Source organism: Corvus kubaryi, unplaced genomic scaffold (assembly GCF_017639235.1).
Source record: "Corvus kubaryi isolate FWS band 111438036 unplaced genomic scaffold, C.kubaryi_AGA036_p1.0 138, whole genome shotgun sequence".
Taxonomy (NCBI): domain Eukaryota; kingdom Metazoa; phylum Chordata; class Aves; order Passeriformes; family Corvidae; genus Corvus; species Corvus kubaryi.
The window spans coordinates 3,047,206-3,071,656 of record NW_024580672.1 but is presented as its reverse complement, the minus strand read 5'-3'; the positions used below and the strand labels follow the sequence as shown (position 1 = coordinate 3,071,656).

The following is a 24,451-nucleotide window of genomic DNA, read 5'->3' as shown; positions in this document are numbered from 1 at the left end:
TGTTTGTTGTGCGTTTCAAAGTCAGATTCCCAAGTAACTCATGTTCTATTCTTCCCTTTCTCTACAGAAAATGAAGTGACTACTTTCCCTGTATTGGTGAGTGATCAGAGTGAAATTGTGGATACCAATGGAGCTGGAGATGCATTTGTTGGAGGTATTTCTTACTTCTTTCTGTTGTTTGGAGATTATCCTCCTATTCTCTCTATATAAAATCTACTGGTTTTTTATTCAACTGTCCTTCAGAACAAGCTTCATTCTTTTACAGCTTTTCTCCTCATCCTGAAGTTGTATGATTTAATTAAGTTCTGATTTCCAAAGGGAAAGTGTGTTCTATTACTTCAAAAATAATATGCCATTATGCTGTACTCTGGTCGTTTTCATGAGATTAATTGTATCTGTCAGACTGTTGCATAAACAAGCTGCATCAAGTACTATATAGTGTACAGAAATCCCTCCTGGCTTAAATGTTAACACATTGTTGTTCTTTAAAACAGGTTGTAGTGAATATTAAACAGTATGTTAATAAGTGAGCATAATGTCTCTGATCATGTAAATTTTGGTAGAACATCTGCTTCCAATACAATTATTTGGACATCAGAAAAGAATGCAAAGGGTTAAATTGTTAAAACAAACCCCGAAAATATCTGGCATTGCTTAATATCCATTTGCAAACTTACTATTTTTTTTGGCGCAAGCTCTAAGGAAAAAAGAGGATGTTATGTCTATGCCTGTTTTAAAAAATTATTCAATATAAGCCAAAACTCAGTCTAATCCAAGATTTCTGTCATTCATTGTAACCTTCATCCATGTAGTTCTGTGATGCACTATTGCATCCTGAAGGCTCTAATATCCAGTATGTAGTAGCTGTAAGGAGCTCCATTAGTCACTAATTTACTGGAAATATTACAGAAGAGACTTTTTAAATAGAATTGCAGGACTCAGTCTTGTAACTATGAAGGGGATAACAAGCAGTGTGTTACCAAATTAAAGCTTCAAATTGTGTCCCACTTCAAGAAAATATTCAACATAAGCTTAATCTTAAGCATGTGAGTAATTCCATCCTTTCTTAATACAGCATTTAAACCAATGGTAAATGTTCAGTGTATACTTAAATCTGTCTGAGAATAGGAATGTTTTTACTCATTACTTCAGTGCTTTAAGGAATCAAAAAGGACAGAAATAGAGGGAAACACATTAGGTCATATTATTCATACACCTTTGAGGGCATGCTTGTCACTCTCTATTGTTCCTAAATCACAAACAAGACTAAATTTGAACCAGTAGATAACAGTGACTATAACATAAATAAGATCATCTTCAAGTGCTTGTCCTTGTATACATTTGCTGTGTGTATCAGCTGTGCCAATAAGCTGCTGTTCTTGTGAGGGAAAAAAAAGAGAGGAAAGGTCTTGCTTTTTTTGTTTTCATGTGTCTGCCATGTTTATCTCAGGTTGTATTTATTTTCAGTTCTTCAATTTTAGGCCTCTTGAAATCAGGACTTTTTTTTAATAATCCTAATTTTGTTCTTTCCTAGGTTAGCTCCAGGAAGGCTATTGCAACTAAATAATCAGGGCTTTAAGAACAGTTTTATAACACAATAGATCAAATTAAAAAGTAGATCTCTCAAAAGCTTCCTTCTTTAGATTACATCCTTTTCCCTGGTACTGCCATAGCTGCTGGTTTTCTGTAGAAGGGCTAAAACATTGACTTTATTTAAAATATCCTGAATGGAAAGGCTGATATAAACCACATCAGTCTCTATTCCAAACTACTGTCTTCCACCAGCAGTGTAAGGAATTGAGGCACATCCTGTCAGGCTGGTCATGGATCAGTTGTGAGATTCCTTTCTCAAAGGGGAAAGGTGATGTGGACAATGCTCAGCTGTGGAAGGGAGGGATGAAGGGACATATTCTAAAAGATTAACTCTCCTGTATCATTCTAAGTGTTAAGATACAGCAAGCTCCTGTATATTTGGGATAATCTTAACACAAGTCCTGTATCACTGTTTATGGATGTATATTATCCTCAGTTGCCCCACAAATAGCACTGAGGCATCAGATGCTTTTTCACTGGGGCACAAGAGCAATGCAGTCCAGTGCATTGTACAGTTCTCCCTCACTGTCAGGGAAAGGACCACAGCTGGTTTTCCCTCTGTAATGGAAGTCAGCTCAGCCATGGCAAATCTGCCTGGGCTGTCCTTGCAGTTAGACGCTTACCTGAGCGTCGGTGTGTGAGCTCAGCCTCTTGTTGCACCATGCTTCTCTCTCCTGTGACTCAAAGCAACATGAGCTTTAGAATATCTATAGTTCTTCCATTAGCTTCTGGGATATCTCAGTTCTCTTCTGTCACTCCATAAATAATAAATTGATCATTTATTCTCCTCAGAGAATAGATTTTCCTGAGTTAATCCAGATGGGAGAATTGGGACTCATAGCAGTGTAGATACACAGGCGATTCTAGTCTTATGTGTACTGTGGTCTCCTTCTTCAAGGAGTCATTTAATTTTCCTTCCCATATGTAGGAAACAGAATACTGGACTGGATAGGCTTTGATTTGGTCTGTGTTTCATTTGGGGGAAATGTCTGTATTTTATCTGTATCACACTTTTCATGTGTTTTCAAAGTGTATTTATAACAGGAGAAGTTCTTTATTGTCTCCCTAGCAGAAAGCCCTGTGCCGTAGTGTAGGTAATACTGCTCAACATATGGATCTCTAGCATTGGGTCTAGCACTGAGCCAAGCTGCAGTGTTACTGTCCTGACAGAATTTTTACTACAGGAAGGCTATATTCTCTTCAGTGCTTTTCTGCTTCTTTCTTTGATTGAGGTTTTTATCAGTTGTTACTACCTAGGCAACAGTACATGTAATGTTTTGATTTTAGTGTCCTTGTAGTAAAATCTTTCAAAATTAATCCCTTAGCTAAAAAATTCACTAAGTGTTATAATATCCTCTCCTGAAAACTTAGTTCCTTTATTCGAACAGCAGAGAACAAGACTCTCATGGCAAAGTTTCCCATACTTCTCTGGAACCAGTATATTCGCTGGACTGAACAGTGGTTTTGCTGGAGCAGGTGTCTTGGCTGAGAGGGAAACGTGGGGTATAATGAGAACTAACCCCATCAAACAAGACTGATTTGCATTAGGAGGTCAGGTGTGTTAGACTCTATCACATTTTGAAAGATCTTACACAGAGACACTCTCTTCCAGAGGTATAACTCACAGATTGTAAGGAAATTCCTTCTCAATAATTATGCCAACTTGGCAAATCACCCCTCATATGTTTCTCCGTGTACAAGTTGAAAAAAAGAAAACTGTTGGGGTTTTTTTTACTAGAACCAGTCTAACTACTGAAGCTCTTGAGACCTTAAAGTCAAGAAAAAGTTTAAAGACACAAAGTTTCTGGGCGCTTGTAACTATGAGTTGATTCATGAGTTCAGCATTTCTAAACATGAAGCTGCTGGCCTCCGAGGAGAACTAGCTCACCCCAACAGCTAGCAGCAAGAAATAAACTGCATTCTTCAGTTGAAATGTGGTTTTATTAAGTTGGCACCAGGAATATCTCTGAATTTCTTGCCTCTTACTGCAGGCATCAAGTCATCTGCCACTCAGGCTGGTGCAGTGCACGAATAAGAAACTGGGTTTTAAAATCGCTGCAGGTATCTTTATGCTAAAAACACTTCTCTAAACAACACTGACACAGTTCAGCTTTTATTGCTTACCAGCAACACTGCTACCTTTTACAAGTTTAAGCAATAATGGTTTACTTTGTAGCATCTCAGCACCTCTTGTGGTTTTCAGAAGTACCACAGATTTTTGGTTATGAATCCCTGAAATACCCATAAATTTAAGTTGCAATTCCACCTCCAGATTATTATGACAGTGACAAATCACTGGAGCTTTGCTGACATGGCTTATGTCACAAGAGTCCTCTTAATGGAATTACAGCCTTAGTTTGTGGAGTTTGGGGAGCATTCTGTTGCTCATTAAATTAACATTTATTTATTACTAGTCAGCCCCAGCTTGAACCATTGCAATAATGATAATCAAAGCATACTTAATGGCAATAAATAGATTGAAATATGGACAGTTTTACCATCATATGCTTTCCTTTATGCTATCCTGCTCTCTTCAGCCAGAGTAGGTCTGCCTTCTGTTTGAACTCCCCTTTGTCATTGCCACTGTAACAAATGAAAACAATAAGCATCTGTTCTGATAGTTGCTGCCATTGTTCCCTGCAAAATCTCTCCCCTAGAATCTGTCTAGTCACTGGAACTGGGTAAAGAGTTCATAACAAATGATTAGGAGAAGGTATATAATCAATGTTTCTTCAGGTTCCATCAATATAAATATATTGACTTAATAATCTGCTATGATTTAGTCATATACTACATGAAAAGTACTAGAGTATGAAATGGAGCCACAAATCATTTTCAAGTAGCATGATGAAGCAGTGACAGAATGATCGCAGCAAGTGTGTATTACTTATCACCATGCTATAAAGTTGTTATACCATTCTCAAGGAAAAGAAATCCCAAGGTAGAAGGAACTCTTCATTAAGCATTGTACAGTGCCAGATAGGAGCTGATAGCAATTTGCCTCTGTCAGTATCAAAGGGGAGGTCAATGGCTCAAACCACCTGTCAATTTAAAAACGACATTGGCAGCTTTCATGTGCTGAGGAATCTCATAAAGCTGCTAGCTAGAGTTTGAAAGCTACAGTCGCAATTTTTTCGTGCACATACTTACAGAATAAGCAGTTCTCTCTCTTTCTCTTTCTTGTGAAGCCCAGCGTGAGCCTTATAAGATGGCCAACTCCTGTCTCAGCTATCAGACACAGGGAGAGCAGCAAAAGAGGAGTCATCCTGTTTTATGTGTCCTTGTGTGAGTGGGCCTCATGGCCTCCTTATCTCCTCTTTAGGGACCACAGGGCTTAGTGAAGATACTTCCCTCTTTTTGACTCTGAGCCAAACTGTCTCAGTAAAGCCATTTCCTCATCTTTAATAGAGAGGTTAATTCCAAACATTATTTTTCTGTCTTTGTATAAGTGTCTCTACAAATTAGATGAAGACCTTGGACTTGTAGGAGTTTGCCTAAAGGTTCTCACATTGTTCAAATTTTAGCCTCTGTTCATGAGGTAAATGCAAATGATTTTCTATAGAGTGACATCCAGCTTTGATTTCAGAACTAAGTGATATTTGATATTCTTCTACATTACTGAAGTATTGAAATATTATCTTTAGTGTGAAACACTCTGTGAGTATATTATACATGTACATATACATGTATGTATATTTATAAAATCACAGTACAAGAGATAAAAATACAGGTTTACAAAGAATACATAGTACACAGAATAACTGGTCATTATTACTCCTCTACTGTTTAAAGATTGATTCAGAAACCTCTTTGGAAAAAGGTCTGGTTCTGTTTTCTGAATGCACTAGGATAGCTTTGGCGTATCTTGGCTGAAGCTGGTGGATTTAAACAAGTATAATATTGATTGAATTGGAAACATAATTGAAACCAATATAATAATTCTTGTGCTGTTGCTCTGCAGAATCCATCGTTTATGGAAGGAACCCAGTGATTTTTAAAATGAAAAAATCATCTTGATGGGATTTGACATTACCTGAGTTGACCCTGCCTTAAGCCAGGTGCAGGTGACCTCCAGAGGTCTCTTCCCACCTAAATTGTGTTATGGTCCTATGAGTTTTAATCCTATAGGTATTAAGTTCCCAGGTGCCAGTTCCTGCTCCTCTAGAAATCCAGACTCAGTCATCTTCTGAGGGCAATGCTGGTGGCTCCGGAGTAGGAGCTGACTGAATTAAAAATGAAGCTCATGGAATGGGAATTCCATCTTCTTGCAATAAATCTGTTCTAGGGCAAAGAGGGACTGTATCATGACTTAGTCTAATAAGTCCCTTCTGTATTGATTGTGAAAGAATTGTGGTGATAGAGGCATGTGCACATGTGAGAAATGAAATAAGCTTTTATGTATAGTTCCTATATGACTATTCCAGGAGTGCTGAACATGCAAAAAGATCTGATAATGCCTTCAGCAGAGGCAGATTTGAATGTTTTTTCAGAACACTAAATTATGAGTAAGCTTGTGACTATATTAAAAAGAAAGTTGCTTAATGGATTTCTAGGGCTCTTGAAGATTGAGGAAGAATTTGTTTACACTAAAAACAAATATTTCTCTTATTTGTTGTATTTTTCTCTCTGTATAAATCTGTGCTGTAAGGGGTGCTCTTCCTCCAGAATTCACCACCCCTAGAACATTCTAGATTTGTTGAAATGGGCGTTCAAGGAGCTAGGAACAGTTCTTTACTGAACAGCAGGAGTGTGATATCAGAAGCTACTTCATCCACTTACAGCGGTCTTTAATTTTTATAAGGTTTTTATACTTGTTTAAGATACCTTGGGAAGTTGTCATCATTTTTTAATCACATTTGATAGAGAGAAATACAGTGGATAAAATATCACTGCTGTGAAGTACTCCCTTCTGATAACACCAGAGCTCTGAGATGCAGTTTTACTTGCCATCTGGGAGCAAGGGATATTTTTTTGGTGATATCAATTAAATATGTATGTGCATGTAACTTGTAATGGCTGATTGTTGCTACAAAATTTATCTTCACCAGCAAAGAGAGAGGGGATACTACTTTGAATTGTTCTGTCTTTTCTTTGAAGATAACTGTTATAACAGAAAGCAGCACTCTCTTAGTTTTCATTTGTACGACATGGGTGGCTAATTGCCTCTGAGCAGTCCTGTTGTTACTGAGATCATGGCGGATGAGATAGGAAGCTTTGAAATAAGAATACTTACTTAGTGTCATCAGCACTTTGACTGACAGCCCATTTTGCCCGTCTTTACTACTCTGGTTTATAAACAGCATACATGAGCATAATAGCTGAGCTGCAGAGAGGGCATCAATCTCTACTTGCTAGGGGATAACTTGTCGACGTGCCCATGACTTACCACCCCTGTGTTCTGATGGCATTCGGAACTCTCTCAGATAAACATCACACATAAACGCGGGCTATTAGATGATCATATTACCTCTGTAACTGACCTTCTGCAAACTAGAAAATGACCAGATTATATGTTCCTGGTTGAAGTTTCTCAGTCTCAGCTAGAGGCACATCATTATTCTGATCAATAGTGTAGCCAATTGCTAGTAATTCCAACATTAGTATTGGTTCATTTTCGAAATTTGCCACAGTTTGAATTGCAGCTACTTAAACAAACCCATAAAAATAGATATCACTCAGAAAAAAACATGGAATATATCTGTTTCCTTTTTAATTCCCTACTTCTTTTTTCACCAATATCCATTCAAAATTATTTCCTTGGAAAGAATACCCTCTTCTGTGCTGACATTATACTTAAACCTGGTTGCATGTGTTGTCAAAGTATAATTGTGATTATTCTGTTTTCATTGTTTTGTTTCAATTGCTACCCTTCTCTTAGTCTGTAACTGTTCCTCCCAATTTCGTTACATATGTATTTTTATCATAATATAGTAAAGTAAATACAGTAGTTCACATTTTCACCTATTCCATTTAAAGGCAATCCAGAAAAAGACGTAGTAGAATAAAAGTAAGGCAAAACATTAGTATACTTGCTGTCATTTCTTAAATAACACGTAGAAATGAAAGATCCACTTAAAAGGATCAGTGTATGGAATTAAAAAACCCTCAAAGTTTCTAATTAGTCTGAAGCAGGACCTGATTCCTTTAGCCTCTGTGTCTCGCTTCCTGTCAGTGACACCGTCAGTGTTAGGGAGCCTCAGTACACAGCAAGAGGATTAATATTTTGTAAAATTGGGTTTTAAAAGGCCTAATTTACCTCACTATAAATTCAGTGACATTCTGGACAGGTTTTGTGAAAAATAAACATCAAATAGGTTGTGTACATTTTAAAAAACGACCTACTATGTTAAAAACAGATTTTCAAAACCAATTATAAAGTTCCAATTTTTGCTGTAATAGCTATGGGACAATTACAAATTGACTTAACGCCTCAAAGCAAATCATCACCGTTTAAAATACTTTGTCATGCCTACTATCCCTACCCTCATAACATTTCATTTTATGTTAATGTGTCGTGTGTTAGAAAATCATGTAATGATAAAGAAAATGTTCATGTGGAAGGTTAGAAATTACTTTAATGAGTTACTATTACCTTGCTTGCAGACTGTTGGCAATATTTTTGTGTTATTTTAATGTATTCTGAGTAGAGACAGAGGCACTCGTCAGATTGGATCATCAAGAACATTCCCCTGGGAATCAGGACAGGATATAGTCCCCTAAGAAATGATGTGTCAGATTAAGCTGATGCTATATTCGCAGGAGATAAAACACCACTCAATGAGATATAAAAATACACTGAAATGCATTGTCTATTTGACATCTATTTGACATGGACACAATGACCATAAGGACACTTCTCAGGCTGTGGTGTTCACAGGCTGGGTCCTCACTCACTTACAGCTGCTCTATTATATAAGAGGATGGTAAAGTCTCCCAGAATTTGTTCACTTCCCCCACACTGCAATGGGCTCATACTTGAAGTGGGAAGATGGCAAGATTGCAGTAAAAAGGAATTAAAAGAAAAAACGTGGTCCTGGTTGAAAGCAGTGGTAGTAGCAGTGCTTGTAGGTTGATTTGACACTGATCTCTGACTCCATGGAAAGGGACATTACTGTTACTGGTGATCAGTAAATTTTTGCTAACAATCCAGAACTGTAACCGATATTTAAAGAGGCAAAAGATGTTAAGTGTCACTGTATTAAAATAGGAGCATTATGAATATAATGCTAGAGTAGGCTATTTCAGCCCACAAAAGTCAAGAAATTCATAGGCTGCTTAGCTCCTGTATTCCCACTGCACTGGGTGTTGCTTTTTGATTCTCTTTGCATACTGCTGGCTTGGCTGTGTGAAAGCACACCTGCAAATAAAACTCTCCTGAGAGGTGGTTGTTCTGCAAATGCAACTTCAGATCTCCTAACTTTTGTGCATGTGAATCTTGGCCATGAAGTTACGCTTGTGTAACCTTTTTTGCACTTGAATATATGTTAAAAACGGAGTAGGGGATAGTACATATTATTCCATTTTATTATCCTTAGAATTTCATTGTATCTGTAGTAAATTGGCGCAGTTCTTTTCCTCTTATTCCAAGCAGTAAGTGTACTAATCGGCACCATTTAGTGTCAATACGACAGATCTGGTTTGAGGCTCAGAAATTTTCCCCAGGTGCTAATAAAAGAAAGCTTATTTCAGTCTGTTGTCTCAAAAATTACTAAGAAGAATTTTAGATTTTGAAGTACACTTCTAGGAAATGCTTTTAGGAAAAACAAAGAGAAATATCATTCTGGAAAGTTGTTTTTTTTTCAAATAGAGAAGATACTTCCAATGAAAATACCTGTTTCTGGTTTGGCACATGGAGTGCCTTGAATACTCCTTGTAAGCTTGGAGGGGGTTTTTTTAATCAAATGTTTCCCCTGGAGGCTGCTGGAGACAAGCCTAAGGCAACTAGATTCTGATCCTAAAGGAAATTTCCCAAAGCTCATCATGTGGACTTAAAAATGAAAAATAGGACCAAACCATGAGAAGTTATAACTTTGCTATCATTTTCCTCTATCACATCTTTCTTGGAGCATATTATAGACTGAAATGGTTCTTTTCTTGGACAATAAGATGCGCTGGGGAATTTAATAGAAGTTATTTGCAACAGATTATAAATAGAGTCCACTGAGGATGATTAATGTGGAAGGGTGTCAGAGGATAAAACACTTTTTATATTTATAATAAAATATAACAAAGCTCCAGCTTTGAGCCATTCCCTCTCTGAAGGTGGACAGTATGCAGTCAAGGCACAGGGCAGTGATAGGAAAACTCACATCAATTTAAGTAGGCTTCACCTCAGGGTCTGTTTTCTCATCCATGGCACAGCTCTCAGGAGTAAAGCATTACAGAGCTGCATACATTGTCCTACTTGAATGAAAGCATCAAAGAACCAAGACTGCTGATTTTCCTTAGAGGGAGTTTCTGGTGGGCCTGAGCACCTATACAGGTGCCTGGGAACTATGATGACACCTTGTTCTCTGAGCTGCAGTGAGCTGGCCCAGTAGAGCCAAACAGTGGCAATCATGTGCAATGCAATGAAATTATTCAGCCTTGAGTAACTGATTCCTACTGGAATAACAGGGATGTAATGAAGTTTTATTTCTTTTTTTTTTTTATTGTTACATTTCTGCAGAAATCTTTCATTAACATTTCCCACATGTAATGGTTTAAAGCATTAGAGTCCGTGTTCTTTTTTTTTTCTTTGTGTATTCAACACCTCCTCTCCATTCCAGGAAAAGGCTGCTAAACTGAAAACACTCCTTTCACTTATTCATAGTTGTGTAGTAAATGCAAAGTTGTATTTTTTGCATGTGTCCATAAATGACTGTATAACCTCAGAGTGAGGAAGATGTACACCCATCTGAGTGATCCTTACAGAAATTCAATGCATTCAAAATGTGTCTGTAAATAAGAAGAAAACAAGAGGGATAGGCACAGCAATACCAATATCACTGCTTTTCTTAAAACATGCTTGGTTTAGTATTCACACTGGTGATTACAAAATAAGAAGTTTCTTGTACACAGGCAGTGAAATGCTTTTAGCACGTGACCATTTTATAAATAAAGTAAATATAGACTTCTGAAACATTTTATTCCTGATCTCATGGTTTTGTCATTCTCTGGAAGTAAAAATATTGACATTTACCAGGCTGTTTGTTCCAGCTTTCTGGTCTCCTGCAGTTTATTTATATAACAACCTTATCGATGAGCCTCTTACTCAGCTCTCTAGGTTTAACTGAGTTGAGTCGATTTGCTACCACAGCTTCAAGTCGCTGTTACAGAACAAGCAAGACATCCTAATAAAGCTGTAAACGTGTTTACTCAAACATGGTATTGATTTTACTTGGAGAGGGAGAAGCTAGTGCTTAGCATGGTGTCAGGGAGGATGAATTTAACTGCAGTTTTTCATTGTCATCTGTCATGGTTGTGAAACACTTAAGTGAAGCCACAAGAGGATAATTAGAATTGCCAGAAATTTAGCCCCTAAAATCAGTTAACCACTTGAGATTTTTGTAGTTTAATTAGTTTTTATTAAAACTTTCCTCCAGTGGTGTAGTCAGAAAGGATTTTCTAATGTTCTTTTCAGTGAGAGATTTCAAGGTTGCCACTTGTTAGATATACATCTTAAATGACCATTTTTACGGAAGGGTTGGTAACCTTTTTTCTCTCAATTGTAATTAGCCTGGCACTACAGTTCTGTGTAAGCACAGAGCCATTTCATTTTCAAGGAGAGAAAAAGACACGTTTCTATGCATATACATTTGTAGTTAATAACATATATATACATGTATGGAATCATTCTTACAGTAAATTTTGAAGAGAAAGTGCTAAAGTGCATGAAGGTTGAAAGAAATATAGAATGTTTGAAGATGCTTACATTTAATTTGTCTTATATACTGTAAGTCTGATGTGTCAGACCACAGTGCCAAAAGACATGAAAACCAAAGAAGCCAAATCCCACCCTTAATCAAAAACGTTTCCATTTAGAATAGCCAACATTTGGTTTGATAGCAATGGGCAGGGCCTCTGGCTTACCACAGTTCTTGGCTGTAATATCCACCATCTGCCACAAAATTAAAAAAGGAGAAACCTCAGCATGTTGACGTACGGTCGTTCAGTGACTATATTGCAGAATCAACTGATGCCAACATCTTTTACAAAATCTAGGGTGGCTGGTTGGCTCTTGGCAGCAGCATTGCCAGCCACCTGATTACAACTGACCAGGCTCCTGCTACAACATTAACCCACTCCAACAGTGCTAAAAGACATCCAAAAAAGCCCCAATTGTATCAGCTACAAGGCTGTATATTGACTGGGTGATGTTTCTTGAAAACTGCATCTTCCCACACTCCTGGCCTGGAAATCTAGTGGAATCACATAAAAAAAGATGAATGTTCCAGCAACTGTGATAAATTCTGTATATGAACAAGAGTGTGGAAAGGTGTTTGCAACTGTCCCCATGGTGGAATAACACCATTTTAAAAAGTGCAGTGCACAAATTAGGCTGAAGAAATTTTAAATACAAAAAAGAGGAGGCAGCTCAGCTGGTCATGATCCTTTCTGTGGCTGGGACAATTCTGATGGTGAATGGCCTGGCTAGCATGGACTATATGCTTCAGGGTTCATATGGAAGCAGAATTGTCTGGGAAAATCACATAGCAAAAAGGTTTTGAGGGGCTCTGACTCAGGGTCAGCTTGTAGTTGTTTATAATTGATGCATTTGATAATTGGATTTTTTCAGCTTTTCTCTCTTGCATTAAAAAAAAAAATAATAATTTTGCCATGGGCATTTTGTAAAGGTTGGAAGTGTGAGAGAAACTGAAGAAAGACGAGTAGTGGGGGAGCTGGGTGTCAGAGGCTATAAATGGATTTTCAGCCAGCATTAGTAATTAACAGTCATTAAAATTAATTGTCAAGTGTACAATTTGAAATGAAACATTTGGCTTCAATATGAGCTGTTTTTAAGTGTTGTTAAACCATTACTGAAGCAGACCAGAACTGTTTTAAATCTCCACCATTGGACTCCCACATTTGTGCCCAACTGCACTAGGGCTAAGTGTTCATTCAGAATTGCCACTAATAATCTGGAAATAAAACTTTTAAAGAAATCACTGGTTTCAGTGAAATTGCCTCTGAAATATCTGGTTTGCTAGGAAATCAATTTGGTTCTCCTTTAATGATTTTTAAATGCTACTCAACTCTTAGGAGTAACAAAGTGAAGACAACACCTTTTGTGTCAGTCAGTGGACTGTCTTGCTGTGTCTTCTTAAACTTATACTGACGTCCCCAAAGAGATTTGAGCTGGTCTCAGTGAGGGCCTCCGTTCGAGTCTGGATGTGAGGCTCAAGCACCACACCTGGCTTACAGGACTTTCCATTTGATGGGGAGCACAAAAAAGGAAGAAAGCAACTTCACTTTTCTGTCCCTCATTCTGTTTGCTGACCTAACAATTACAAACATTGTCTTTGAGAATATGTAGTAAGGAAGCTGGAGATAATAAAGATTAACTCTCAAATATTTCCGGCACGCTTTTCAGAGCAAAGTGATTCCAGAGTCGCTTTTCTCAACTGACCAGAAAAGAAATAATTAAGGGCCAAAAATAGCTATTGGTATGTTATAATCACTTCTATCATCTGAGAATGCAAATACATTTTGTACCACTCTAAGGTTTAAAGCAACTTTTGAAGCAAAGTTGTCTTTTTTCTAGGAAGTTAAGTGGGATGAATTGGACCCAGTTTCAAATAAGTTCTCACTATTAGTAGGTGCAAGGTGGTTAGTTGGCTATCCTTGCCTGTGAAGGACAAAAGGCATCCCAGTCTACTCTGAAAGCTTACCAGAATGGCTCATCACATCAAGGTGGCTTGCTAGACATCCTGCAACTGCCTTTTGCCTTACTCCATAAACAGGTAACATGTTGGATAACAAGGCAGGAGGTAGACGGGAAAGCCTTGAGTTTGGCTCTTGCCTTTGTGTTCTAGTGTGACGAGAGTGGTGCACAATGCTTGCAACAGCATCCACAGCTTCAGCAGTGCAGAAATGCTACTGCAGAACAGCTGCAGTTAGAACATGGTAAACAACATTGCCTGAAGTTGTTTTGGTAAAATACTTGAAGTGAGGCTGTCTTGTGTAGCCAAAATATACTACTGCTTTCTGCACTTCATCCCAGTGATAGCCAGGGACTAGTTCAGACCACACAGAAATGAAGTAGATGCTGAGCTACTTTAGTATGTGCTGAGATGATCTAGGTCTGTGATCCCAGGCCTGTGATACAGGATCAGAGTTCAATCCTGCCCTTTTGGTGTCTGAAGTTGTAGGAGGAGTATGAAGTAAGTCTGAAGCCATGTTCACTTATCTTCTTGCATTTCCAGTCATGGCACCTTAAAGAGATTACAGCCTTCAACTGCTTCTAATCTTCCCTCCACCACCCTGCTCACTGGTCGGGCTGTTTGAGTGCTCACTAACCCACTTCAGTTTCAATCAGCTGGGTTAGCAAAGATCCCCTGTTTAAACAGCTACTGTTTAAACTGCTCTGGCTCATTTTGACAGGGTATCAGGTTATACCAGCAGCAAAGAAGCATGGTGAAAAACAGATGGGGGAGTAACTTCTTCAGCTGGAACTCAGATTTGAATCCATGCCTTGAGAGTATGACTCATGGGGTTTGCATCACAGTACCTTATACACTGGGGGAGGCAAACTCTGAATTATATTCTGACCATGTTGCTTTTTACTGCATTAAAAAACAGAAAAGAATGAAAAGAACATTCTGCAGCTAAGGCATCCAACCTGATAGAGCTCTTTGCTTCTCTGCTCAAACAACACTGCTTTCTGGTGTTCCCTCGGGGTCTGCTTTGCCAGCTGCCTAGTGTCTTACTATGTGATGTAGTTCTGTGTTTGTGATATGTGTGTTTGTATTGTCATTCGATGCGATATTGTGTCAGAGACTGCTATTTCCATTTCATCTATGAAACACATACCTTTTAAGAGAAACTCAGCAGACAAGAGAATGGTTTGAGGGCAAACTCCCCACTGCAGTTTCTACATATCTCATATATGACAGCTGTACTTAATGTCATTTCTGCAGCACTCTGAAATCACAGAGCTCTCATTTCTATCCCCAATTAAAACAAGATGTTTTTTCACCTGACTCTGCTTTCACTTAGATCAGAATAAATAAGAAGTAGCTTCACTGAAGACAAAAGAGTCATGCTAACTTGAAACTACAGTGAGCCTGGGAGGTGGTGACAGTGTCAGTCTAGTTGGTACTGAAAAGTAATTCATGTTTTATGGTCCTTCGCTCTGTGGATTTTCTCATCTTCATGTATGTTTGATGCCTTGATCATAAATGTAGAGGACAGTTGTTCTTTCTTGTATAAACCTCTCTCTGAATTCATGCTCTGCACAAAACCTAGCCCCATGTTTGCCTTTGGAGACCTGCCCAGTGCATCTTCATACTTACTGAGTCAGAAATGGACTGTCTGAACAGCCTCATTTTACATATGGTTACAACTTGCTCTCAAGTTTTAACCACCCAGAAGCACACTGGCAAGCTCCTGCCTCCCAGGCAGTTTAAATTTAATGATTGACACCCTCCACGTATCCAAGAAAGTTTCTCCTAAGAATGCATGTTAATTTAATGGAGAGCAGACCATTTTCATCTCGTTATTCAGAAACGATCTGACTTCTGCCAGGCATGCTGTTTGAATTTCTCAACTGTTACCCAACTATTGCAGCTGGACCATGCTGCCACAGTTGTGTTGTCTGTCATCCCTGACTGCCATCAGTGATAGAACTCACAGCACAATTTCTTCCTGTTTCAGATTCTTATCTTTGTATACTGATAACTCCTGTCTTCTTCACTTGAGCTTATGGACTTACCTTTTGTTGGTGAAGGAGTCATTTTTTCCCAGCTATTGTCAGTCAATATCTGTGAAATTCCAGCCAACATGTAGTTCTCCTAGAAAAGTATTGATGGCAGAAATTTATGAGTTTTCTCCTTTTTTAACTAATCTGCCTACTCTCTATGGCCTCCATATTCCAATGAAAAGTGATTGATTTATCAATTTTGTAGTTTCAAACTCTTCTCCAATTTGGTGCCGTTTAGAGAAAACTATATATCAATTAGGCTTCTTTTCACTATCAGTCATGACCAAGAAGCCAAGATAGATATTGGTAATTCATGAAAACAGATCCTTTGCTCACCAGTATTATCCTTCATTAATATAACCTTATTTTTCTTGTTTTACATGATATTTAATCTGCAAAGAGCAGACATCATTGCATAGGATGAAATATTTTTATTATCTTCTAAAATTATGCTGTAGCATACCACAAAAGGAAATATTTAGAAATGGAGCACAGGTTAAATGAGAACATCACAATATAATGTAGAGCCTTTGTCCCAACAGTAACCCAGATGGACAGAGAAAGTGAATATGGAAGCAAGCTAGCAAAACATACCAGCTTTGAAACAAAATTTGCAATATGTCAGAAGTTGGTACCTATGAGTTACACAGTACGTAGCAGGGACATGGTTTCAAGACTGCATTTGTACTGTCAAGGCCCAAAGCCTGAGCATGACAGAAACTTGAAATGGTGGATGAAATCTTTAAAAAGAACATCTTTCAGCTTGCTAGAATTCTGATTTTCTTGGGGAAGTCTCACTTTCCTTCTGTGATTGGACAAGGAAGAGAGATACATCTGAAACATATTAAAAACAGGATAAAAGTGAATAAAATATTACCTCTAGAATGACAGAGTAGAGTTGTAAATTATAAGATACCAAGTTTACTTCTCACATCTTGAAAACCTCTTCCAAATGTAAAATACGTATTTCACCTCTGCCGTAAGCTCTGTCACGCTTTTGATCACAATAGTTTCAGGCAAGACAAAATGTTTCAGAAATGAGGGACTCAATTCATAAAATTTCTGGTGCTGCTTGTACTTAACTTCTCCAAGTACCTTTTCAGGATTCCCTGCCTCTATTCATTTAAGAGGTGCTCAGGTTTTCAGAGCACTCAGCTCCCAGTGATTCCTGGCTTTCCAAGCTGTGCATGCCAGGCTGTGCCAGCTGCAGCCATGAACTGCATGCCCCGATTCTGAGAGGCGCCTGGTTTGCTGTTTGCTGTTCAGGGGGGTATTGCACATGCTCAGAGGTACCCTCTGTTGCTGAAGTCTTAGATTCAATGTCCCATAATCAATGGCAGCAGATGTCATCTAACTTTCCTCGTCAGGTAAAAGTTTTTCACCTTCTTTGCACTGTGAGCACCTGTAACTCTGAACAGAATGTTTCTCATTGCATGCCTTTCTCTTTTTTGGAGAAAAGCTTGGACACAGTGGTGTGGGGCTGTAGCTGTAGCCAGTAAGAACAGAAGGAACTCTCTTCAGCAGGCAAAACTGCTTCTTTGTTTTTAAAATGTTCTTTGAGGAATCAGGGGTTGTCTCCATAAAGAAGAGAGCAAGAATGCTGGTAAAATCATTTTGAGAACACTAATAATGATCAGTCTTGATAATCTTTAATTTACTGGAAGCTACCAAGTGAAGACTTCAGAAAGAAATAGCAGCAGCACCACTCCAGCCCTGCAGGTCACTCAAGTGTGATTCTCAATTTAAGCTGGCCAGGCTGCAGGGGTACATACAGGCAGGCCAGTATTTCAGTGCTTTGCCCTGTAACAAACAGGTACACTCAAAAAACTAATCTGACCATTTTCTCCCTTCTCTTTCTCTCCCACTATGTCCCATAGGCTTTCTGTCCCAGCTCGTCTATGACCGGCCGGTGACCGAGTGCATCCGGGCCGGACATTACGCAGCCAGCGTAATTATCAAGCGTTCAGGTTGCACCTTCCCAGAGAAGCCTGACTTCCACTGATAGTGGTGAATTGGAGGGATCAAGAGTAACTTCTGTGTTGCCATGGGATTGCTGCCTAAAATTTTTCCTCCTTCCCTTTCCTTACCTTGCCAGTACCTGCATCAACGCTTCTGTACTTCTGTTCATGGTATTCTAAACAAAGTATATGTTTCTATGGTGTTTTCCATTTCATACATCTGCCATGTCTCAGTAGTCTTAACTTCTGGAAACAGTGCTAAGTGAAGCTTATTATCGCATCCATCAGGAAAAAGTGTTCTATTTACACAGTTTCCAAGGAAGTCCCATTTAAATGACACCGCTGATTAGCACCATTAAAATACTTCTGTTGAATTATCTAGTTTGTATCCAGCTGTGGCCAAATCCTATTCAACTTACATGAAATCAACAGACCTGGCTTTATTTGTCACTTAACCTTATAAACAGGGAATTGTTCTTTCTGTTTAGCAGAGTCAGACCTGTGTAAAGAGTGGTGTAAATATCCCAGGAATTTCCATACATATTGGAGTGTACAAGATCTGGCCATCAGATAGCCCAGCTTCCATGAAAGTACATCACTGCTTTGTCAGTAATTTAAAGACCTGATCCACAGCTGATATCATGCATTCAGCCATCTTGCACTGATGGCAGTAGCTTTGGGTCTGGCCACTTTTATCTGTCCTTACATCTGTAGGTCTATAGGTACAGTCACTTTTATCTGTCAGGTCAGCTAGCAGATAGGTACTTTCAGTGATTTCAGGGCAGATGCATGAGTTGGTGGTGAAAATAAACATACAGATAGGTCCTATCTCCTCCATGTGAGCTTTCTAGAGGCTACATTAAGGTACACATAATGAAAATGAGGTACAGAAATATTTATGCAGGATATATTGACAGGATATGCCAAATGGAATCTCTGAAACGCACATTTTTAAACTTTTAATTTACTTTGGATAATTAAGCAATATGGTGGATTTTGTTTGTATTTACAGTATTCAAAAGGTGATCTGACACTGCATTCATTACTTTGCTATGTAATTTGATACTGATAAATAAAAAATTGTTATACAGTATCTCCTGGTTTTGTATTCATATGTGTCTGTCTTTCTTCTGTGTATCTTACTGAAATGGGAACAAGAAATGGGTGCTTAACCCACAGTACGTGCTAAATCTCAGCGTTTCATGCATGACTTTCAGTGTCCAGGTGGGTGTTCAAGGGTGATCTCAGCAGTAAGGAAGAGAAGGAACGTCAAATTGGTGTTTGTACTACAGAAGAGATGAAAAATTAATGGCTAGTGTTGATCAAAGAATGTTAACAGTTCCGGGTTCACACTTTACTGCCCAGGATGGAACAAAGTACTCACAGAGATTGAATGCTGTTATTGCAGTTTGTGTATTGCAAAGGGCATAGGGGGAATCAAGGCTATGATCCCAATTCCCTTGTTTGGCCCAGCATCCAGTCTGGCACATTGGACAACAGGCTCTGTCATCTTAAGAGATCACCTGGTGTGGGATTCCTGCAAGTGCATCAACCAGCGACTTCTGCAAATCCTCACGGGTCCATGGAACTGCACTGCTGCAAGCACATGCATGGTGAGTCCCTCCTGCTCTGCAAGGCCTCTGGCTCACACATGCTGCCTGAGAAAGGTTCTGTGTACAGGCCTTGTCTGTCTTCCAACCTGCTCATGAACAGCTTTGTGCAAATAAGACTTGTCTGTTTCATCATAGTGCTACTCTTAAAACAGCTTTAGGCTGTACATTTCTCATGTTCTGGCATAGGTGAGAGGAAGAGAAATTAATATGTTGGAGTGAAAATAGAATGGCAAACAAAACTAGGAGTCTGCAATGATCTTCAGGCTTTATGGGTTGATCAGAAGAATGTGATTTTTTTGCATCACATAGTTAGTTTCTAATTTTTTAACTTCATGTATCCATGTGATATGTTTTAATCAAGAAAAACTGACAGGCCGAAGACGGATGTGTTGCGGTCCCTGCTTTTAATATATGGTCACATATGCCACACCACTCTTACTGCCAGTAAGGAAAACCCCAATGGTTTGGTGGTTAAATTTGCTGTTCCTATTGCTCCACACCCATGACACTTTCCGTTCCTTTTGAAACAGCTTTATCAATGTCCTGGCCTGATAATTATGGCTCATTTAAAACGAATACAAGTATGTAAAAATTGTTTATCTTACCAATGAAACTGCAAGACAGCATAACTACTGTCAAGAAAAGGAGGATATGTAAAGGCAAGTAGTCATAACATTGCAGAGACTCTTTCTCCTTCCTTCCTTCCTTCCTTCCTTCCTTCCTTCCTGCCTTCCTGCCTCCCTCCCTCCCTCCCTCCCTCCCTGCCTCCCTGCCTTCCCTCCTTCCCTGCCTGCCTTCCCTCCCTCCCTCCCTCCCTCCCTCCCTCCTTCTTCTATTCCTTGTTTTCAGTTCAGTATGCAAGAGAGTCAAGTCAGAGGTTCTGTTCTGAGTTTTTCCACTGATGTGTTCAATAAGCTTGGGCTCCTGACATTTGGCTTTGGGTGTCAGCCACAAAGCATATTTTGAAGCCAGCGGGAGCAGCTGAGGAATAAACTATTGTCCAGTTCATAGAAGGGCATCAGAGTCTGACTGCTCTATTTAGCCATTCATTATTTCTCCAGTATCTGTCGGTGGATATTGTTGGGTGCTAGATAGATACTTAGAAACATATTGCCAAATCATGCTAAATAATTTCAGTTTGTGCCATCAGATTGCCTGACAGTTTCATTCTGGATTTTTTGGAGGATCTGTATTCCTTTCCTCCTTCTTACTGCTGGAGGTAGGGTTTATCTATATAATGGATAATAGTGTCACCCTTAATATTCTCTCTCACAAATGGTCTTCCTCTGTCTTCCAGTTTATTCCACACAGAGGCATGTTAGAAAACGGAGCTTTCTGAAAAACATCACTGGAACAGTTGTCTGCCAGTGATGTGTGCCAATGTCTCAAATCCCAGATGGGATGACAAAAGTGACTCTGTCACTGAACTTGAGCCATTATTCAAAGAGAGCATTTTTACCTGGGTTACTATCAGGAAAACAAATATTGGAGATCCATTTCCCACTAGCCAACAGCCAAAGCATCCCTTACTTGTATAAAACTTTCCTTTTGCTGGAAATAAAACTGCATCTCCTGAGCCCAGCATTGTGCATTTTAGGCTTGTTTTAATACCAGTGGATAGCGATGCTGCTCAGTTTAACAGGCAAGGAAACAGGCCCCGTATTCCAAAAGCCACATGCTAAATAAGAAGAATGATGAGCTGGGAATCAGGAAATAAAGGTTGTGCTCTGCTTCTGCAGGTGATCCACTGTGTACCTTCGGGCAAATCACTTTCCTCTCTCAGTCCCTTTCTATCTGTAAAGATGATAAGCTCATTTAGATGGTAAACTTGCAAAGTGAAGGTGGTAAGAATAATTCAAGTAGGGCAGTATCAGCCACATCTCTGCCTGTGCTCATTGTTGGTTTTCTGAATGTTTGAATGCTCCGTTTTGTATGTGAACTAATGTAGAGCTGTTTGTTTACCCTTGAAAAATAGTGCTAGCTGTTACTACTGAGGGTTCAGATAGGAGAGGCAAAGGAGGGAAAAGGGGAAGTAAAATGCTTTACTTAAATGAAAGTGAAGTAAAATATGCTACATGAAAACGACAATAGAAATGCACACAGTTTTAAGATGACAAGTCTGGGAACAGTCTTTAATTTAAAGGGTCTTATCCACAGTTTTCATAAAGAAATGTTAATTAAAAGTGTGATGACATGTTTGGGATTTAAAGGAAATAATTCTGCAAAGGATTTATAGCAATCACAGCTCCAGAGAATTAGGATTACAGATCCTTGTGCTGTTCCTTTTCAGTGATCATGTGATTGGCCTGCTGTTAAATATAGCTCCCATTTAGCGAATTGAGACAGGCATGGGAAAGGTAGGGAGGGTTTCCCTTTAACCAGCGGGATTTCAGAGGTGTTGGAGATTATACAATTCATTAGTTTTTACATAAGATCAAAGGGAAAGAGGAAGTCTTAATTTGGGCACCAACTGCTACTGTCTGAAAGTCTTGCAGCTTAAATGAGAAGAGAACATGTGCAGTGCTAACTGCTTGTGTTAGAGCATGAGACTATTGTTTTATATCTCACTAACTCATTGTTCTCTTCCCAGAGATAATTCTCACACTTAAGACCTTCAGAGATAGTTATGTCTATTGTGAATAGTTCAGCAACCAGCTGGCTCAGAGGTTATTGCCTAAGCATCTTTCCCTTGGTCTAATCCCCTGCAAGGTTTTTTTCTGGGCAGTGTTATTAATCTAAAATGACTGCTAACTGACTCCTGTGTCAAACATTATTCATTATGTGCTTTAAATGCTTCCTGTAGAGGCCAAAATAAATTTTGCTTTTTTAAAAGCAGACCACAAGGAGTGCCTACGTAGGATATTTCCTAAAAGATTAGACTCAAAATGGCAGTTTTGATGAGGAGGGAAAAAAATTGTCTTCAAAACAAAGCTTCACAATTTAACCAGGGACATACAAAATGGACAAACCTCAGTTACCAAAATACACTTTTCATGCATGTAAGTTGCTCCTGTGAAAGAAAACACGCAATCTTGCAGGGCAGGAGAAACACTTTTATGAAGACATGGAATAAGTGACCTTATTAGAAAATAAAGACCAAATAAACAAAAGTCTTAAAAACAGTAATTCTTTTGTTCCTGGGGTTTTTTTCAGGTGTCACTGGTGTTGGCATAAAACATGAGGGGTTTTTTGTGTCAGTGACACTGACGAGACTTGCATGTGTAATGGCACTATGGGAAGAGAGAGAGACAGATAGATTTGAATAGCAATAAGGTGGGTTTTCTTCCAGTGTGAAAAGAGCATGGGATTCATGTGTACTGAGATGAAGTATAGCCTTGCTGCACAGTGCAAATATTTAATGCTGTTCTAACTACCCCCTGGTTATTGGAGTGTGACAGTTAATAGCCGTCAGCTGCCAAATGCAAAAGTTAAAAAATGAAGCCAAGTCAAACTCAAAACCCGCAAATCATAAATGTGCTGTAGCTTAGCAGGCAGATCATCTCCAAAGTTTAGAGCCGTGTCGACCTGAGCTGCCTCTCAAGTGAGAGAAGGATCGAGTGCATCTGTCTTCAGGTCCTCACTTTGCCAGGTACTCGCAGGCAAGCTTTGGCTGGGCTTTCTGCCTCCCAAGGCCCTGGCACTTCCGAGTGACATTTGTAAAGGAGGTTGAGTAAGGGCTGGAATGAAGAAAAGCAAAGCATTATCATTATTCTGGATCAAATATCTCAAGTCAGTGGTGCAATGTAAATGCACAGAAAAATGGAAGAGCTCCTAAACTGAGTGTGAGGGAAATTGTGTGCTTAGAAAGCCTCCCTGTCTGTGGTGCCATGGAGATGGTAACATTGGTGTAAAATATTGCCCTAAAAGAAGCATTACTGCGGAATAATAGCAGCATATGAGAGAATATTTCAAGAAATAGGTTCAGCTTGAAAATCACCTCTCCTTCTACCTATTATTTTTCTTATCCATGCTAGAAGTAGCACTTCACTGTACTTAAAAATTGCTCTACTTGGAACATACCTATTTTTTGGATCCCTGGGAATAGTTACATTCCCTCCTCCCCTCTATATTTGCTGGCTGTTCCTCTGTGGTGGTAATTACCAAATGTAAGTGATTAGAAGGCCATGCTGCCCTGTCTACACCGTGTCCCTCCAGAGGACAAGGCAGAGCTCAAACACACCTCGTGGCCCAGTTAGCTTTATAAAAAGAGTCGGTTTGGGGTTTTTTAAGGGGTGAGGCAGTTACCAATCACAGTGGTTTCCAAAAATTAGATTGTTGTCATATCTGTGGATCAGTGAATTAAAAATTAAATCATTGATCTAACTTTGGGATTCATTTTCAGAGATATTACTTGTTGGTGGGTCTATTAATGGCACTTGAATAACTTGCAGAATTTCTAGAGTTCTTCTATCAACCTCTCACATGGACAGACCTATTTTAGTCTGGCCTGTCCTAAAGCATAGCCAGCTGCTGTGGCTGTCTTGCAGGGTAAGGACAAAGCTTCCCTCTTCGTCTCCCAAGGTCAGTACAATAACAAACACATTTTATGTCTGATAGTAAAAAGCATTTGTCAGTGCAACTTTTGCATTCTGTAAATGGTGACAGATTTCACAAGATGAACACTCTGGATTTGGGGAAGGCTGTGCTCCAGATACAGGGTGTTTTGCATGTATCATGAATACATATGTACTATATTCCATTGCCTGAAATTAGCAGTGAAACAACCTTTTGAGACTTCATGTTTATTATGCACCACAACGTTTCAGGACAAAGCAAGAAACAAGATTTTAGCATATAACCCAGCAAATTCAGCTTGGGAAAGGAAGAAATTAATTTGGAATGACTTGTCATAGTGTGTTTACTATAGAAATTTATGCCAGCTCAGAAGTTAGCCCTTCTACCCTGCAGCAGCAGCAGCTTAAATTGGGCCATGGGAGTCTCACAGAGTAGGAAGTTATTTGAGTATCCCTGAGGCTCAGAGTTCTGCCCTGAAGAAAGCCTCACATATTGTTGTCTCAAAGAAAAAAGATAATTGTAGTGTGCTTGGGTATTAACTTGCACAGTATCAGCTACAGCTTTGCAGTTTGTGTTGACATGCAGAAGTACTGTGTCATCCTGAGCATGACAGATCTGCTCACCTCTGCCTGACACAGTGTTTGCTTGTCCCTCTTCATCCTACCTGCAAAGTCACAGGGAGTATGCTTTATTTATCCTAGATGAGGAACTTTTTCCTAATGACCTCATTTTTCTAAAAGAGATAAAGATGGGGCAGTGGGGAGGACATCTCCCCTGTATCACAGGGGAGAAAATCTGAGAAAATCAGCTTCCCTGAAGACTCACTCACTCTTTGATGAACTGTGGATGGAAGAACTGTCCTGTGCTAAAAA

General features: G+C 39.1%; 1 protein-coding gene across 1 annotated transcript in view; it reads left to right on the top strand.

Moving 5' to 3' along the window:
- The window catches only part of ADK (adenosine kinase), a 263,888-nt gene extending 245,344 nt beyond the window's left edge, over window positions 1-18,544 (top strand). Inside the window, exons 10-11 of the mRNA XM_042018632.1 lie at window positions 68-154; window positions 17,371-18,544. Coding sequence (XP_041874566.1) covers window positions 68-154; window positions 17,371-17,495 — 212 coding nt within the window. The 3' untranslated portion in view covers window positions 17,496-18,544. The remainder of the gene's footprint in view (window positions 1-67; window positions 155-17,370) is intronic.
- The last annotated feature ends 5,907 nt before the right edge of the window (window positions 18,545-24,451 follow it).